This window comes from Barbus barbus (genome assembly GCF_936440315.1).
Source record: "Barbus barbus genome assembly, chromosome: 50".
Taxonomy (NCBI): domain Eukaryota; kingdom Metazoa; phylum Chordata; class Actinopteri; order Cypriniformes; family Cyprinidae; genus Barbus; species Barbus barbus.
In genome coordinates, this window is record NC_136728.1 from 13,174,820 (window position 1) to 13,195,016 (window position 20,197).

Below are 20,197 nucleotides of genomic sequence, written 5' to 3' on the forward strand. Positions count from 1 at the left end.
GTTGTTTGCTTTACTTTGACATGTGACAGGTTTGGACAGTACTCGACTATTTGCTCTAGATAACACTTACAAGCAGACCCTTCAAGAATCTAGACCTTTTGGATCCAAAATCCTTTGATATATTGTGAAACCAAACAAGCCAGTTAATTCTCTTATTGTGTTTTAACAAGCTACTGCTATTCATCATGGGATTCAAAAACTGTCAGAGACTGTGAGGCTCGCGTCTGGTGCCAAAAAGCAAACTGTAGTGTTAGAATAACCATTCTACTTAATTTACTCCAGGATGTTTAGATTAGCAAACAGAAGCTACTGCGGAAAGTACATGTATTTTGGAGCTATGCTGCAGTTAATGATGAACAGGCTCATCCAGGGTTGTCCCTTACTGAAATGCGGGAAAATTGTGACCATGAACATGTTTGGGGCGGCACTAATGAGTTTGAGTAATCATTAGTAAACCTGAATAGTCAATCAGACATCAAATATCTATCACTTCTTTAACTCTAAATTTGCTGTATTATGCATAGCAGCTTTTAAATACCATTTTATATAAATAACTACATTTGAGGAAAGGCTTGTTTTCTTACTTTAATAAGAGTTATCTTGTGGTAAAAACAGGTCCCATAAAATGTTAAGATATTATTGTACAATACCGTTTGAAAGTTTAGGGTCATTATTAGTTTATATATTATTATAATGTTTTAGAAATTAATACTTTTATTCAGCAAGGATAAATTAAATTGATCAAAAGTGACAGTGAATACATTTATAATATTACAAAAGATTTCCATTTAAAATACAAGCTGTTCTTTAAAGAAATGTATAAAATAATTATCATAAAAATTTTCCAATAATTAAATAAACCACTGTTTTCAACATTGATAATATAATAAGAAATGTCATCAAATCAGCATATTTGTTTGATTTCTAAGAGATCATGTGACACCGAACATTGGAGTAATGACTGCTGATAATTAATAGGAATCATTTCACAATATTACTGTTTTACTGTATCTTTGATCAAATAAATGCAGCCTTGGTGAGCATAAGAGACTTTCAAAAACATTTAAAAAATGTTTTTATGTTATTAAAAACAGACCCCAAACTTTTGAACAGTAGTGTATATAAAATGTATATTAAATAAATAAATGGTTGTTATATTTAATATTATTTTAATAAATCCACTGTGCTGACTATGGTCTTGTTTGAAACCTAAAAACATGCTTGATTTTAATTATTAAATTTGCCTGGAAGTCATTCCATAGAAGTATTTTCCATCCATGTTGTTTAAAAATTCCCACTATGTACAGTAAAGCAACTCTAAGCGGCCTTGGGCAGAAATACTGCAGCGGGAGGAAGTGGCATCAGCATTAGGTGTCAGACCAATAAACCCAGCACGTCAACACAGCTTAATATGAGAGCATCAAAGGCAGTAGTCCTCAAACAGCTTAACTGTCCCCACTCAGCATTAAACCATCCCGATGTGCTGACATATCGCGTGGGCACCACGCATCCCTTGGTTAAACACGCTATACTGGCAGAAAGGTGACCTGTAGCACAGTTCAGATGCAGCGGCTGACACAAGGCCTCATTGTTGTGGGATCTGTGTGATGGCAGACAATGAGACGACTATTTATGCCTATTAAACCTGCTATTTATGGTACAAGCAGGTTTAGGCTCCGCCACGAGCTCTACCTTCTTGATAAAGGTTACTTTTCATACATGTTAAGTCATCCACAACAAACCCAGTTCAAATAACAAGGAGATAGAGTTGCAGCACTGTATGACTACACACACACACACACACAAAAAGGTGTAGATTTCTCTTGAGAAAATTGTCACTCATAAACTGTTAGAAAATTTAACAAATAATTACATATAGAGGACCAAACCTGAAAAAATTATAAGTACCCACTTTTTATTTATTATCTTTTCTTTATATTTATTTATGTGTTAATTTATTTTTATTTTTATTTATTCCAACATGTTTCCATTTAAAAAAATAACTTTTTATATTTATTTATTGTATTTATTCTTGCATTTCTATCTATGATAATTAGGTAGGTTGGTCTTGCTTGCCATTGGTTTAACATAGACAGAAGTGTGAGCTCAGCAACAAAATCCAGCGCATATATATATATATATATATATTAGTGCTGTCAAACGATTAATCACGATAATCAAAATCTAAAATATTTTGATAATCAAAATAAAAAAAATTGTTTACATAATGTGTGTGTTCTGTGTATATTTATTATGTATATATAAATATGCATACATACAGCATATATTTTGAAAATATTTACGTTTATATTTATATTAATTTATATTATAAATAAATATATTTAATATAAACATAACATATTTTTCTGAAATACATGCATGTGTGTGTATTTATATATTTTGAATGCGATTAACCATGATTAATCGTTTGACAGCAATAATATATATATATGCAGCAAAACGATTAGTTGTGATTAATTGATTCAAAATAAAAATGACCGTTTACATACTATGTGTGTGTACTGTGTATATTTATTATGCATTTATAAAATGAATATATTTTAAAACATATTTGTATGGATTGTATGGATTTATGTGTAAACACTTGTATATAATTTGTATCATATATAAATAATTTACCTATAAATCTAACATATTTTTCCTTAATATATACTTGTGTGTGTATTTATATATACATATTAAAAATACACAGTACACACAGATATAGTATGTAAACAAAACTCGATTAATCGCGAATAATCATTTTGCAGCCCTAATATATATCACAAACTTTTTAAGTAAAGAAAGACTGAAATATTATTTTCTTGTATAAAGTACTCCAATAATCTTCTAGAAATAATTTTTTACAGCACAAGCGGAGTAGTGTGATCAACAAGCGGAAAACCGAGAGGAAGCTTCGTCGCATTAATAAAGAAGTTTCCACATAACACTTCTACACATATTAACATCAGAATGTCCAAGAGATCAAAACAGCTCTGATGTTACACGCATGGACCGCCGTACTCAGAATGATTCATGGCTCGGTGTAGGCGGATGTAAGTTTGATTCGTGCTCAACCCCTGGCCGATCGCGAGCTCTACTCACCGAAGCGGATGCGTTGTGGCAGCTGGCTTGAATGCTGCACTCCTCCGCAGTAACAAGAGAAATGTCAGTCCTGAGCAGGTGCATTCGACTGTGGTACCAAGGCCTGTGAAAATGTCAGCAAGCCGCTCGGCACAGGAAAGCCCTGCTCATGGGGCAAAACGTCACGGCTCTGTCCTACAGGTCCCTGACATCAATACCACCCAATGCATATTGCATGGGATCTTCATTGCTCTATTTCTTAGTCTGCAGAATGGGATTCACACAAAGTCAGATGCCAACTGCAGACGTTCAAGAACTAGAATGGAATGTGATTTGGATCCAGTGTTTTGTAAAATGGATCTCAATTCCTAAACCTAGAAGATGGACACATCAAAGTGACAAGAGAATTAATGTAAATAGCTCAAAGAGTGACAGCTGAAGTGAAGTTTAGATGCTCATTAAACTATATTTAACTTTACAAGCCTGCAAAGACCCTCAGAATAAAAATGCACATTGAGGATCGCAAAGCATTAAATGGCATATTTGATTAAATGAAAAATGGCATTATTTACTCATCCTCATGTCATTCCAAACCTGTATGAGTTCTGTAGAACACACAAAAAAAGATATTCTGAGTGTATTTTTATCCATACAATGAAAGTCATTGGGGTTCAGAATTGTTTTGGTCCCCATTGACTTTCATTGTATGGACAAAAATATTCTTCAAAATATCTTCTTTTGCATAAACAATAAACAATGTTTTTATTTTTGGGTGAACTATCTCTTTTAACAACAAAACAGCTAACAAAAATATATTCTAAGAACGTTTTGTTAATGTTTTGAGTGGTTTCTATTACCACTACTGGGAAAACGTTTGTTCTTAACTTTGCTAGAACATTAGCCAAAGTTCTGAGAATGTTCCCTGTTAGCTGTGTTGATCTCAGTGAGAAAATAGCCACAATTTTCAAATTATCATTCTGGGAATGAAACGGTTGTGGTAAAACTGGTCAGTCAGGACATGTATGTGCACCTCTATGGAAATAAGCTCACGGTAATCACACAGTAGAAGAGCCTGAGGGCTCTATGTCTGTTCACAACAACCATACTCTGCTTCATCTGTTCTCATAAACTACTACTCACGTTCAACCTTGCCACCACTAATAATAAACAAAAAAAAAAAAAAAACATCCAGAAATCAACATCTTGTTTTTAATTCGCTCTGACAGGAAAACGATATTCCCTGCTCTTCCTCTTTCTGAATACAAAGATGAAGTGAAGATCAGATGGATGGAGAATAAATTCAAAGGTCATGAAGACTGTAAAGGCTTGTAGATTATTCAACCTTAAAAAGCTACACATTACAACATGATCTAAAATTTCATCCATAAGATATTAAACTCTATTTCTAAATGCTTTAATTTGGCAACCATTCTACGGTGGTGTCATCAAAGAGCAAAACAATTGTTTGCTGTTTTCACAAACCAGGGGAAGTGAACAAATAAAAAAGCCTTTATCCTTTTTTCTAAGCACATGATCTTCACAGACAGCTTTGTTGAACCCCACAGTCATTGCAAATGAAATCTCCACTGCAGCACATAGTGTGGCTGCTCACTGAGCCTACTAGTGTCAGGACTGAAGGAAGAGGCTTTACACTATAATAAAAACTGGCAGTAAAACAAACATGGACAATGAATAGTAACAGGCAGAGACAAGAACTGTAATAGGCTTCATTGCAATACACATAGCAGAATACTTTGAGAATATGCAGTCAGATAATGGCTCATCTGAGATAGTTCATCTTACATTGTATGACCCAGTTATCTACTGTACCTAGATCCTTCAGGATTTGACAGAGCTCTTTCATCATCATAGTATAGCATAGTGGTGTACAATTAATGTAAATAATGAATACAAGAAAACTTGGAATAGAAATTAATATATATATGCACTATATTATATATTTTTGCATTACATATTAAACTTCAGATTGTCATCATAATATAGCTTATTGCTTATTAGAATACTAATATATATGGTCTACAATATATATACAGTGTAAAAGTCTCTAAGGGCATGCCGTCTGAAATTTTCATCTAAAATGAGCATTTTTATCAGGCTCCTGTGTTTAGGTTCAGTAATTTTACTGTAATGGCAATGTACAGGTATTTTTACAGTGAAATAATTGAATATGATAAAAATTTCAGATGGCGCTTAGAGGCTTTTGCATCTGAACTCTTCATATAAATTAATTATTTTCATTATGTACTATGAATATATGCTATATTAACATTTAACTTCTTTCACACATACACTAGCTATAGTGCAATTTTTATTCATGTTAGGAATATTATGCAAAATATCAAGACAATTCTATAAAATAGCGTACACAGGAACACACAAACGTATAATATTATTAACAGTTATTAATAATAATAAAACAGAAATGATAAATTAAATTGATTTTAATTGCATTTTACTACACCTAAACTTTCTTGATAGCCTATTTTGTATGAAACTCTGAAAAAGTTGTTGTGCACCAAGAAAGGAATGTTAACAGGAAGTTTTTTTTTTTAAAATTCAACTTACCTGTAATGTAAGTAGTTGCCGATTCCGACTGATTTTAAATCCTCTTGTTGTCAGCTGTCGTCCAGCTCATGTGTTATCATCGAACTGCGCTGCTCCATATAATAAAGCAATATGAGGTACGTTTCCTCTGACCAATCACCTATCATGTGCTGTAAGAGGCGGGTCTTATCACCAAACTATTAGCATATTCTGTACAAATAAACTAAAGTAACACTCAATATAATGCGGGAAAAGTACAGTGGAACTCTTTAAATTTAGAACAGGTAGTGAGAAGGTAATATTTCTAGAAGCACTAGAGAGCTTTCTTCTTTAGTTTCACGTGTTACCGATAAACGATAAAATAAGCGTATAAAACATTTCAAATGCGATGCTTTGCAGTGTCGCCTTTGTCTTCAAATATGCTCTGTTACAACTAATGACCGTATGTTCAGGTGGTGCTGGAAACCTTGTATGGAGAATAGCAGCGCCATCTTCTGTGCAGGCCGATCAAGCTCACAAACACAGAAAGTATACACAAGTGCGCATGCGCAAAACCAGCAGCTCAGGTACACACTTTGCAAGCTCAAAACTAAATTCAGAGCCCAAAGTAGCCTATATGAATCCTGAAAATAAACCTGTGAATATGTTCATATATTGTTAAATCACGACTGAGCTATGGATTATCATCGATTATTTCCAAAATATATCAGAAAAATAATTATTGCACAAATTGAGCTTTGTTTGGTGCACATTATAGCCTAGTTTTATTTCAAACCTCAGAATTACTGCAAATTTGAAATGTTTTGTACAAGATATTTTCTTTAAAAGACATGCATTGCAGATGGTCTATTCCTTTCATATAATGTTATTTATAGAGTAGCCTACTGCTGTTGGACAAACATCTTTCACTGTCTCAAATCATAGAAAGAGTACACATATGATACTTGCGGTTCTCTGACTGAACAGAGGAGGTCAAAGAGTCCTTTGTTTGTCCTGTGTTCAGGAAATGACAGTCTGGCACAACTACAAAGTGCCTTCCATTAAATTACAAGCAGATTATATGTGATTGGGAAGAAGAATAAAGAACTACTGGTTAAAAGGACCTCATGTAGAACTGACCTATCCTATACCTTCTTGATTTCTAACTTATAGATGGCCTGATAACCATCATCCCAAGCATACAGTTGCTTATCCTTTGGGTGGAAACGCAAAGCGGAGTGGCTGGTGTAGCGCTTTGGGAAGAACAGCACAGAAATGCTCTCAGTGTAGATGGTGTCATGGATATCAAACAAGCATTGGATGCTGGACCTTCCACCATAGTGGGAGTTGTAGACCACATATAAGGTTCCACAGATTATGAAAGCTGCTTCTGCATCACGGCTATTGCAGTTGGTGTCCCATGTGTGCTCCACTGCCAGACTACTGTGGTCCAGCTTGGTGATCACCAGGTTGCCGCCAAAGTCTGGGTCTGCATGGATCGACCAGAGCCCCATTTCATCTACGGCGAGATCCAGCAGAGTTTGAGGATTGAGGGAATATACCGGCATCCGACCGGCTCCAGGAAGCAGCAACCGATCAGCCACCGTACGGTTGCTGAGGTGGACCTTCAGGATCTCATTGTTGGTGTCTGCGCTATGGTAGTACACAAAGCCGTTGTAGACCACATGGCCTGTTCCGTGCCAGGGAAAAGGAAGATGTATAACTTCAGTTTTTTTGGTGGAGTTTGGTTCAGTGAAGGTCTTCAGAGAGGTATATGCTAATACTGTACTATTTCGAGTGCCACTAAAAAAGTAAATCTTAGCTGAACCCTTTGTTGGATCCTTCATCCAGGATCCATTGGTGTCGCCTGCTTTCTTTACAATTTTGAGAGACTTGATACCCACAACTTCTGAACTGCAGTCTGGAAGAATCAAGGTAAAAAAAAATCTAATTTATGCAGCTGTAGCATACAGTAATAATTATAATTATTTATAATGGTTATACTTATATTATTAATAATTATATATAATGATAATGTAGATTACATGCGTTATGTCTTCCTTATAGAGTTGCACAAAAGATTGGTACCATATCAATTATGAGATAATATTAACGATTATTTTAATTTATCAGTGTTGGTGTTGGATTGATAATGAATATTTAATTTTGCATGCAATATTTTTACATTTAGTTTAACTTTGCCATCATGTAAAGCTCATTTAAAATTATTTATTTTAATAACTCTAATAATTTAATAATTTATTTATTAAATTTATTCCTGGGATGGCAAAGCTTTTTTGTGATGGTAAACATAATGTATAATTTATTATATAATAATTTATAAATTATAATTTATAATTGTATTTAACAATGTTAATATAAATATGCATTTTTTATACTGTACATTTTAATGTTGTGATGCCTAAATTTATTAAACTTAGCATTTAAAATATCCAATTTGGGTTTTTAGTGTATTCATTTATTTATACAAAATAGTATAAGATTTAAATATTGTTCCATACTTTCTTGTAGACATTTAAAAAAATTAAACATCTCAAATGCAATCTAATTATTCATACAGATTTCCTCAGGAAATGAAATCTCTTATGTAATGCACACATTCAGGCGCTAACACCAAAAAAATGACCTGAAAATGAAAGTTGTAGGGCTTAATTCAAAATAATAGATCCCTAAACATCTTATTTACCTTTGACCTTAGGGATTACAGATGTCTTTTTTAGTTTGGCTTCTTTCACCTGGTGCTCGATCAGCAAGTCCTCAATGTCAACCTGAACGGTGTCAGGGATCTTATTATGCAGGTATTCCACATCTCTCTCCACTCGGTCCAAACGCATAGCAAAGGTGTCAATGTGACCTTTGACCTCTGATTTCAGCACATTCATCTTGCTTGTTTCACCGTGTATCTCCTTGGACATGTCATACATCCTTTGACTGAAGTGCTGGAAGTCTTGCTCGCATTTGATCAGTCGTCCCTTTTCAGATAAATGCACAAAAATTCCATTTGACTGATTACATGTTAAAACAAAAATGAACAGAAAGGTAACTGGTAAAACATCTGCTATATTTTAAATGTTGCAATGTATATTTTGCTTGGAGACAAAACATGGAGAAACATGCTTTTTGCTAACCAGCTAAACCTTGACCCCCTAATTTGGCCAAGTAAGACACAGATCAACATCCTTGTTAGTCTTGCGGAACATTAGTGTTATCAAAATGTTACATTGTTCTAATATTAAGGTTAGATTGGGGTTATGTTGTTTAAAAAAAAAACACATCGCACTTACCAAAAAGAGTAGTTTAGAATGAGATAAACCTTAAAGTTTAGCTCATAGTAAGCTTCTTAAACAGATTCAAATATTACATTGGTTTCTGTTAAAGCATGTAAAAGAACAAATGTATTTGGCCACAAAATCAACTATCTTTAGAAAAATTGGCTTACCTCAAGCTGCTGAAGTTGCCTCTGAAAATATTCCATGATAAAATCAGGAGTTGTCCTTTGAGCTTGTCCCGTTCCAAGCAAAAGAAATACAGTTACCAAAGACAAAAGCATGATGTATATTTTCACCTTTGATTTCTTTCTGTCTTGTTTAGTTAGCGTTATATAATAAAACTGAGAGAACTCCCTTCTTATCTAATGTCAGTCTGGTAAAATGGAGCCAGGTGGAGTCCAGAAGCAACTGGTTGTTTGATATTCAAATCCTAGAACTGTATTCGAAGGAAGATGCTGAAAAGGCAGGTCTTCACAAGCTCTGTTTTTAGTTGTAATTAACTCCAGATGTCCTGACACGCTTTCACTCGATAAATTAACTCTGCAGATCATACGATACACCATACTTGCCTCTCTCCCTTTCAATTTGTCCATTAGCCATCAGTCCATCAAGAGTTCAAGTTGGAAATTTGAGAATGGGACCCCTCAGGAGCTTCAGTCAGTCTGGCTGTCTGTCCAAAATAACTTCAATTTTGGCACACCAACAGACATTTTCCTGCCAAATAAGTGATGCGGGGGAAAAAATGACTTTATTCTTGGAAGAATTCTCAAAGCTCAAAGGAACTTCGTGTTTAGTCCTCAAAATACAGAATCAGTAGTAAATTCAACTATATATTTTTAACCAAACCCTGAATTAAGGAGTTTGACTAATTCATTACACAAAAAAACACTATTTAGGATTAAAAAAATTGCCAGTTTCTTTTTAAACAGTTACACCTCCCAGAGAAATTGTAATGTGATGAATCTGTTTGTCCATCAGATGGCGCCTTAATACACAAACTACATTTTGAACTCTGGGAACAGGATTCACGTGTCCATTATTGATTTTGTTTGCAAAGACAATGAGATATGTTTACACAGATTAGAGAGATATCCATTTTCCAGCATCTCTAGTTTAATAGTGATTATCTGAAATTCTGCATTTTCCCTTAATAATTCTGGATAATTCCCATTAGATGTTTATATGCTCGTGACACCACTGGCCCAAATTCCGCTAGTCAATTATTTAGGCTTTTATATAATGGCATCATTCAAAATTGTGTCTCATCTTAAATATAAATCACAAAACAAGCCTTTTGCATTAACTACAGCGTCAGATCACATCTTCTTTATATATGCCTCATTAATTTGCTGTGGGTACATGTTTTTATTGTATTATTATTTAATTTCAACTGAAATGGAAACGAAGCCCAGGCAATTGTAAAAAATGAGGTTTGAGTGTCATGAGGGTACTGAGCTTGTTGTCAAAGAAAACGCGGCAAAGGGAAAGCGACAGGCTCAAATGATGTAGAAACATTTGATGTGGAAACTTTTGTGGCCTAATTCAATCACAACTTTGAAAATTCAAGGAGTGATTTACTAAAGTAAAGCACACTGCAAATACATGAAGTGAAAATCAACAAAAATGTATATAACAAGAGCTATATTTACTCCAGTTTTGTATTTACACACTAAATTCACACACACACACACACACACACACACACACACACACACACACACACACACACACACACACACACACACTACTTAAACACACCTTGTCCCAAAGTACTTCCATTAATAACAATGTCTAAGTTGCTAAGTTGCCCTCATCAAACGTTCGGAACTTGGTGTCTCTTCCAATACTGAATGAGTTTAACAACATATTATCAGTGACTTCATGTCCCTATCTTAAGCCCATAAAAGTGTATGTATATGTTTGTATTAATATTATTTGGCCATCTCTGCTCTTGGGAGCTGCATCTAATTCTAATGATTATGGTTATGTACACAAAATACATACATATCAAAAAACAGATCCCTGAAATTCTGGTAGGTAACTGACTAGAAATGAATGTGTTTATCTATATAGTTTAATTTTTTAAAACAAATTAATAAGTGTGAAAAGGTAAATCTGTTCAGAAATATCAGACAACACACCGACAGACCCAAACATCCCTTCTACCACCAAATGAGGGCATGCCCGTTCCCCATACAGTCTCCACAACTGAGCTAACTCTTTGACACACTTCCATAATTCCCTCTCATCTTTTTTTAGGGTTTTATCCCTACCAGCTCCCAGCTGTTTCAAACTATATACACAACAACACATTCATGACTTTGTCAGGAAACTTCAAAGCACTAATTTATGATTCCTGATAGATTTGCATCCTTTGTGTCAAGAAGAAAAAACTGAGCAGATATAACAAGACTGTAGATGTAGGGGCATGATAAAATCCCAGCTGACAAAAACTGAATGTATTGCTACATTACTGTTAAGTTATGCAAACGTTATTTCCGAATGGTAAAAATGCCCAGTTTTTTAAGTGTTTAAAAAACATTTTAATGCGAACGTTAAGGGAACATTACATGTAATTATTTTACAAATATTATGAAAAAGTTAAAGTTGAATGTTCTCTGAATGTTCCGAAACAAATAGTAACATTTAAAAATGCTACATGAATGTACAACTAAAGCGTTCCATGAACAATGTATACATTACATTTTTGTTTTAACGTTTTTAGAACATTATTAAAGACCAGAAAACTCTGAACAAATATTATTTTAACATTACTGGAATGTTTGAGATAAAATTGCCAGAACGGTAGACAAAATTCTGAGAATATTGCTTGGGATATTGCATGTCGTATATTGGTTAAAAATAAGATGTCGTAAAGGCTCTATTTTTTACATTTTAAAATGTTACTGTTCACATTTACTTTAGTTTTTTTTTACATTATCAGTAACTTACAGGACAGTAACTATTGAAAATTATAGGTGAAGTGTGTCAAATTTCTGTGTTAAAATACCTTCCCAACTGTACATAATCCATGTTCAGCTTAATTTCCTTGAGTGTTTTACGCTATCAGCGACCAGAACGCTCAACCAACGGTATGCTTCTGGGGGCCCTGCTATCTGTCTCCTCGACCAATCACAGACAGGGATTGTGTTTGGAAATGGAATGCAACATTCTTCACCGAATGTTCTGAAACCTGTTTGAAAAGAGTCGTATAGTATCGCTAGAGATGTAGAAATTACTTAATTGATATTTAAAAATCATATTCTCATGAAATTAAGCATTAGATTTGAAAAATCATATTCACATAAAATTATTTATTAAATTATTACATAAAAGTATCATATAGCATTATTTCTATGTGCATGGACCCTTCTACTGCTTTTTCAGTTTTTCTTTGGAAGGTAGACGTGTCTTGACTGCTTAGTACTGTACTTTGAGAAGACACCAGACACCGAATATTCGTTGCTTCAATCAAGGGTTATTGCTTAGCTGGAACAACTATAACATTAGGGATCCCTCAAGGCTCTATTCTTGTACTGGTTTTATTCAGCCTTTATTGCCTTGCCACCTGCTAGGAATGTTATCAGAGCAACTCTTTGAAATTTGAAAGAGCTAAAAATCATATTAGAGTCATTTAGATTTCTGAACACATGGCTGTTGTCCTGTCTGAGGCTGAACATGCTATTAAAACATAACTTTAAGACAGCATATGTTATTTGGCACTAATCTGTTATTTAGCACTATAGGCTGTGCTGTTGTTATGGCACATGGACTATTGGCTTTGTCTGAAATAAGAGTTGTTTGTATTTACTGACCTTCTCACCAGTGTCTTCTGTTTGATGTGTTCTTTGACTAGTTGTTGAAGTCTTTGTTTTGGTGATTGCACTTGCTTAGCCTTGCAGCGTTTATTAAACATGCTTTGAGAACAGAGACCTGAATGTCTTTCTTCTGAGCTTGCGCTGAAGAAAATTAATCACCATTGAAACATTCTGTCTTGTACCTTGGGACTTAGTGGGAAAGCAAGCAGTCTATTTATTCCACTTTAATGTATACAAGGATTTGAATATTCATGTGGTCTACTAACATGTGTGTTGTGTACACATACGCATTAGGGAAAAATACACTGGGGTCCATAAGTCTGACACCACAAAAAAGCTGAAAATAAACAGTTAGTTTAAGGAATTGTAAAAATGTTTTAAAAAGACATTTAAAAACATTATTGTAAAAAATTTAAATAATAATAAAAAATAAATAAACATAAAAAAATTGGCGTTAAAATGATAAAAATGCTAAATAATGTAATATATATCTTAGTGAGTTGGATCACCCTGACATCTGGTGATATTCCCATGCTGATATATTATGCACCATCACAAACTCTTAAGTGCTTCGGTGATGCAGATGGATATTATAGATAGAGACAACCTTACAGAAATCTGACAGGAGGAAAAAACAGAATGCACACCCACGATGCTTGTGCAAATTCTGCCATATCCTTATTAATCAAATTATTGAACCCATTTTTTTAAATATAATTTTGTGTGTGTGTGTGTATGTGTTAGAATCCAAATTTGACATTGGACATCAAGAGGCAACCCAGCACTAAGGTGACTAAAAACGGAAACCAGTGATGAAAATCTAAATTCAGTGGTTAAATATCATTCAAAATATCAAATCTCGTTATTAAAAATGAATTAAGAAAATGGCCACAGTTAATTTTCATATGCTTATTTATTTATTGTTTGTTCCATATACTATTATATGCATTTTATTTATTATGCATTTGGTTGCTTGCATTTAGCATAGTTTTAAACATCAGAACAAACCCATTTTAGACACTGCCCACCAATCAAAAAACACTTCTGTAGAGATTGTGCTTGATGTAAATGCTGAAGAGTGAGTTGGAATCTTATCTCATTAGTGTTTAGTTCAATATAAGTGGGTTTATCTATGGATTTGTATGTGCATTAAAGTGTATTAACATGCATAATTGTTTGTGTGTGTACAATAAAGAGTGATCATGGGTACCATCGTATTGTTTGGACAGCAATATGGCTGCAGGACGAAGACTTAGTTGTTCTGTGTATGAACTGCGTGCTTAGCAGCCAATAACAAACCATTATTGGGCAATTGTGAGAGCACAGAATCCCCTTGACGATTACACCGGATAGATGATCAATCCTTCACAGGGCTTTTCAAATAAGTGATGTGTGCTAACTCTGTAGCCTAAATATTCCGGAATTCCCTTGGGTTGTAAATCAGGGACATGTAACCATAGCGTTGCTCACCTAATTGGCTTCCATTTAAGGCTGGAGGTGCACAATTCACCTTTGAACTGTAATGAGAGAGGAGATATAGCCTGTGAGGATTATAAAGAGGATGAGAGATGAAAAATAAAATGGTAAACCCATAGTTAAGCATATCAAAACAAGCCTGTAGTCACATACAGTAAGAATACATTGCTTGGCTAAATTAACCATCAATAATAGTTCCAATGGACCACTATAACATGCACCTGATGTCACTAAATGGCAAAACCGATATACTAGCCTACCATTTGAGCGCTGAAGGCTTCAACATATGTTTGTGTAACCTATAATCTGATTTAGCAAGCACTTCAGAAAGAGTTCTCTTTAGTATGCACATATTAGCAGAGAAAATCACACATTGCCATATCAAATTCTGGCTTAATTGGATGCGACCCTTGTTAGCACACCCACTTTCAAGTTTAATTTAAAGGTGCAAAAGAACAACTGAGGTAATTAACCAAATCATCCGTGGATATGTCATGCAGTTTGCCGTCAGAACAGGTGTGCGGGGGTTGTAGTAGAGTGGAGTGGGGAGAATTGTCTCTGTAACTGGACTGCTACTCTATTACCGAAGACATTTTGTGCTATGCCTGCAGAATTCCACAGAAAACAGTGGTGCAATCTTTAGGTAGTTGTCTTTTTAAACTATGACTGAGTGTAAAAAGATGATCTCAAATACAAAATCCAGGCTCTTATTTTAAAATGATATTTCACCCACAAATTAAAACATCATCATTTATTATTATTTTTATTTACTTATTTATTTTCTGGAACTCGACAGACTGGATCCCCTTTCATTTTTATAAATAAAAGTCCAATTCATTTTCTCTAAAGGGCAACTGATTTTGAATGATACTTACTACATCTACTGTGAGTTGCAAGATTGTTAAAGGGTTGGTTCACCCAAAAATGAAAATTCTGTCATTAATTACTCACCCTCATGTCGTTCCAAACCCGTAGGACCTGCGTTGATCTTCAGAACATAAATTAAGATATTTTTGATGAAATCTGAGAGCTTCCTGACCTGCATAGACAGCAAAGGAGCTAGCACGATCAAGGCCCAGAAAGGTAGTCAGGAGTCAGGATACGTTACTTTTGCATTACTTTTTAAATATGAGCAGGACTTGATTGTTTTTAATACAAGAAGCTCTAATTATAGCAAATGTAAAAGCCCTTTCACACCAAAAAGTTTAATGAATAAACCTCAGGCTGAAGGAAAAGTAAATTCACGTCTGTAAAGTAGAACGCAGGAGAAGGCTCAACACTCTTCAGCAATAAAAATTGCCTATTTTAACCATGTCCTTACTACCTTTCTGTGCCTTGAATGAGTCAGTAATGTTGTTGTCTATGCGGGGTCAGAAAGCTCTCGGATTTCATCAAAAATATCTCATTTGTGTTCTGAAGTTGTACAACAATTAATGACAGAATTTTTTTTTGGGGGGGGCGAACTATCCCTTTAAGCAATGGTATGATTTTGAAATCATCAATTATATTAACTATTATATTTATTTATTTTTTGATAATCACGTTTATCAGTGGAACTCCTGGAGAAAAACTACATTATCCATGATTCTGAACAAATCTCCACCAATCAGAGAATTGCAACAAGCAAACTGCGCCAAAAGAACACTTTAGCGGCCGATCATTCCCATAAAGCTCTGCACATGACGTGTGCTCACAAACAACTGTATACATAATCAACATCCCTGTTCACACATCTGTAAAAGCGGCTAAAAATGCTGTATTATACACGTGAGTAGTTGGCGAAGTAACTTTATGATAAAACATTACATGCCTGAGGACATATGTGATCCTGGACCACAAAACCAGTCTTAAGTCGCTGGGGTATATTTGTAGCAATAGCAAAAAATATATTGTATGGGTGAAAATGATTGATTTTTCTTTCATGCCAAAGATCATTAGGACATTAAGTAAAGATCATGTTCCATGAAGATACTTTGTAAATTTCCTACCGTAAATATATCAAAACTTAATTTTTGATTAGTAATATGCATTGCTAAGCACTTCATTTGGACAACTTTAAAGGCAATTTTCTCAATATTTAGATTTTTTTGCACCCTCAGATTCCAGATTTTCATATAGTTGTATATCGGCCAAATATTGTCCTATCAACAAACCATACATCAATTGAAAGCTTATTTAATCAGCTTTCAGGTGATGCATAACAAATTTTTTTTGTGGTTTTGTGGTCCAGGGTCACTTATGCTAATGACTTAACAAATGACTGAATGTAATGTAAATATGCATTCCTATAGACTGAACACGTAAGCACATAACATCAACCATCACAACCTTTTGTAGTTTCACAAATTTTTGAGTTTTTAAAAACTGCAACTTTAAAACCTGTTTTTAAAAGATAGCATTTTCAAGCCCCCCAAAATCTGTTGTTGTGTAAAAAAAATTTTTTTTTGAAAACATGTCATGTAAACACCCCCTAAACCATGTACAACTATTTCTACAGATCACCTTTGACATTTAAAACTGTTTAATTGAACATCTAATCATGAATGTCTAGGTCAAATCAAGCAAAAATGATGAGATAGGTGTGACACACTGTCAAGTGATCACATTTAAATGAAAATAACTCTTATTGATATTATCATTTTACATCTTCAAAAGCCTCCAGACCCTGTTGATGTTGTTGCACACTGGCGTTATATAACACTGCTCTGAATGCAACCAATGGCAGATGAAAGCAAATACAGAATGACTCCCCAAATTGTATTTGAATAGGTGTGTAGGTGGAGAATATTCAGAAAATATGAATGTTTCTCTCCCACTCGATATTGTTTGGTATAGTTCATTGGTTTATTATAGATGCTAATATAACCGATTTACCACTTAGCAACAGAGGCTAAGAACAGTGTGAATCACCTCGGTAAAAAGTTTTCTCAGTGTGTGATTAATGCTTGCGTAGATTATAAGTGATTGTGTCACCAATGGTTTTGCTCTGCTGATGAATTAAAGGTGGTGTTTTCTCTAGGTATTTAGGTGAAAAAAATTTTTTTTTGAAAGAAATTAATACTTTTATTCAGCAAGGATGCATTAAATTGATCAGAAGTGACAGTAAACACATTTATAATGTTACAAAAGATTTTTATTTGAAATAAATGCTATTCTTTTGAACTCCAGTTCTCACAAAAATAGAAAGCAATGTTTTCAGCATTGATATCATGATTTCTTATTGTTATCAATAATGATTTCTGAAGGATCATGTGACACCGAAGACTGGAGTAATGATGCTGAAATTTCAGATTTACATCACGTGTTAAAATTTAATCCTGTTAATTTAATCCTATTAAAATTGAAAACGCTTTAGAAAAGTTTAATAAATTATAGTAATATTTCACTGTTTTTGCTGTATTTTTGATCAAATAAATGCAACCTATGTGACCAAGATTTTTAAAAATATAAATAAAAATGATATGTATATATATATATATTATAGTTTTTATTTATATTTTGAAATAACTTTAGATTTTCAGTTTTCATTTTAATTCTACATTTTAGTAATTTATGTAGTTTTGTTAGTTGTATTAGTTTTTGTTTTGTAAAAATATTTCAAAATTTCTCATTTATTTTATATCAGTTTTAGTTTTATTGCAATTAGTAAATTTTAGTTACAATTTAAGTTACATTTTTTGTTTAATTTAAGGCAACATTAACATTTTTAGTTTTTCTTTTAATATATTCTTGCTTTATTTTATTTCAGCTTTATCTGATTTAACATTTTTTTTTTTTTTTAATAGTTTTAGTTAATGAAACCAACTCGAACTACAACACGGTAAAATGTACAGTGTAACCTAAAAAGCAACGTATGTGCACTTCAACTCTTTAGATCCACCTTACGAAGGCCCTAAAGGGCTCTCTATTAACACTCCATCAACCGGATATCGTTAAGTCAGTCTGATTAGAGCCCCATTACCAGAACCAGTAAATGAGCATAATTCGATTTTAAGACTTAAGAGCGAATTAAGAGAAAAGGTGCAGCGAGATAGGAAACGGCGCTGGACAGGACCATAATTCCCATGATGCCTGCACTACTAAAGCTCCCTGCCGTCTGGTGACAGATCGGCCGCATGGAATGATCTGAGAGCACAAAGTTTGCCTCAGTTTTGCACATCACAGAGATCACGCTGTTAAATAATTCATAACGCTGGCAGTAATTAGGAAGCGGTGGGGCCCTAGAACACAGCAGTTACTGGAAACGTTTCCCTCTTCACCCTTGACAGTTCCTCTACCCCTGAATGCCAGCTCCTTGATTAGCAACGTGAGCCATTAGCACGTCTTGTCATCGTACAATTTCAGGTTGTATTAGGTAAACATTGATGGGTCTCACGGCGAAGCTGTGGTCAATTTACAAAACTAATGCTTCTAATAACAACTCAAACATCCTGTTGCTGATAAGAGCGAGTAATGTGACAAAACTAGAACGCTGTCATTATAATCCATGAAGCCTGCTAGAAGCTGCATTTGTTTTATAATCTAGACAGTTTTGTGGTCATGTAGTGAGTCTTGTAGATTTGCCAAATTTTGCTACTTTTAGCACAAATATGTTATTAGTTGTGCTTGCTAAGCTAACATGCCAATATTACTTGTACTTAAAGATTTGAACAAACCCCTAACCATAAGTTTTAAACTTTGGCATGTAACTCAGCACACATTTAATACCTCAAAACATTTTGATGAGAAAAATAGAAAACAGTTTAGAACTATCTATCTATATATATATATATATATATAGTGTTTGTGTGTGAAAATGAAGCAATGTTTAATAATAATCTAAATATTAATGTAAATATTTAAAAAGTTAAGCTATGCTTGCTTAACTGAAATACTTAAAGGCTAAATATAAATTTATTTGATAATATAAATATTAACATAAATGTAAAAAACTGAAGCAGTAATTTAGTTTGTTAATATTGATATAATATTCACGTAAATATTTAGAAATAATCAATGTTTGCCTAATTAATAAATAGTTAGGCCAAGTATCATTTAATTAGTTTATTTAAATATAAATATGAATATAAATATTTTTTAAAAATTAAATTATGTTTGTTTATTGACAAATACTTAAAAGGGCCAAATAAAATGTGTTAATTTTAATACAAATAATAACAAATATTTAAAAATGACGTTGTTTCAACGTAAGAATTTAACTTCCAGTGTTTCTTGTGGTATCAGAACTAATTTTGGCAATTGCAAAATTTTACTGGTATTGGAATAAAAAACTGAAATTTTGATATTGTGACAACCCTACGTTTTTTTCTTCTTTTTTTAGCTCAATTTCAAGTAAATTACTCATATATTTCTTCATAAAAATATAATAATAATAGTTTTGCTACATAGTTTTTAAAATTGCATTTCAAATAGATTATATAAATATGTCCAATACCGCAAAATTTTCCTGGTATTGGAATCATTTACTGAAATTTTGATATTGTGACAACACTACAATATGTTTTTAAAAGCTTATTTGAAGTAAATTACTTATATTTTCTTTAGAAACATTATATAATAATAATAATTTTACTTTATAGTTTTCAAAATTGTATTTTAAACAGATAATATAAATATGTCCAGTAAGCACTCCATTCTTATCAGTAACATTGGAAGCCTCTCGCTTCTTGAATCTTCCTGACTGAAGTTCTACGTGTGTTTTTGGCAATCAGCTCTCACTACCAGCTGTCAGTAATTGTGATCTCCACCTGCCAACTGGCAGGAGCATCTTTTCTATCATCAGTCCTCGCCCGCTGACTCCGGTAAAAAGCACAGTATGACAAGCATCATTTGAAAAGTTTAGACCTCTCGCACCGATGTGAACCCAGGTCTCTCCACACGTCAGGAAGACTTTGTGCAGCAGGACATTGATTAAAGAGCCATCAATCATCTTTTCTTTCAGATTGCAATTTCTTTCTCTTTTGTCAGGGACCTCAGTATAGGATC

At 33.7% G+C, this 20,197-nt stretch overlaps 2 protein-coding genes across 4 annotated transcripts in view; both read right to left on the reverse strand.

Annotated features, from left to right (window-relative positions):
• The window catches only part of LOC306868408 (liprin-beta-2-like), a gene marked incomplete at its 3' end in the record, with an annotated part of 56,225 nt that extends 50,467 nt beyond the window's left edge, over positions 1-5,758 (reverse strand). For all 3 annotated transcript variants that reach the window (XM_079414546.1, XM_079414543.1, XM_079414542.1), the window contains exon 1: positions 5,671-5,758. The remainder of the gene's footprint in view (positions 1-5,670) is intronic.
• Positions 5,759-6,392: 634 nt separating this feature from the next.
• Positions 6,393-9,512, reverse strand: LOC306868118 (olfactomedin-like protein 3). Its single transcript, XM_079414153.1, has 3 exons — positions 9,089-9,512; positions 8,336-8,621; positions 6,393-7,549 (listed from the first exon to the last, which is right to left on the reverse strand). Exons 1-3 carry the CDS (start codon positions 9,197-9,199, stop codon positions 6,774-6,776), a joined length of 1,173 nt encoding a protein of 390 aa, XP_079270279.1. The 5' UTR covers positions 9,200-9,512; the 3' UTR covers positions 6,393-6,773.
• Between the last annotated feature and the right edge of the window lie 10,685 nt (positions 9,513-20,197).

Bases quoted from the DNA above. Each gene is read 5' to 3' on its own strand.
- LOC306868118 (XM_079414153.1), bottom strand. From the start codon at position 9,199: ATGCTTTTGTCTTTGGTAACTGTATTTCTTTTGCTTGGAACGGGACAA. The intron at 8,622-9,088 runs GTAAGCCAATTT...TTATCTGAAAAG, and splicing joins GGCAACTTCAGCAGCTTGAG to GGACGACTGATCAAATGCGA. The intron at 7,550-8,335 runs GTAAATAAGATG...TGATTCTTCCAG, and splicing joins TGTAATCCCTAAGGTCAAAG to ACTGCAGTTCAGAAGTTGTG.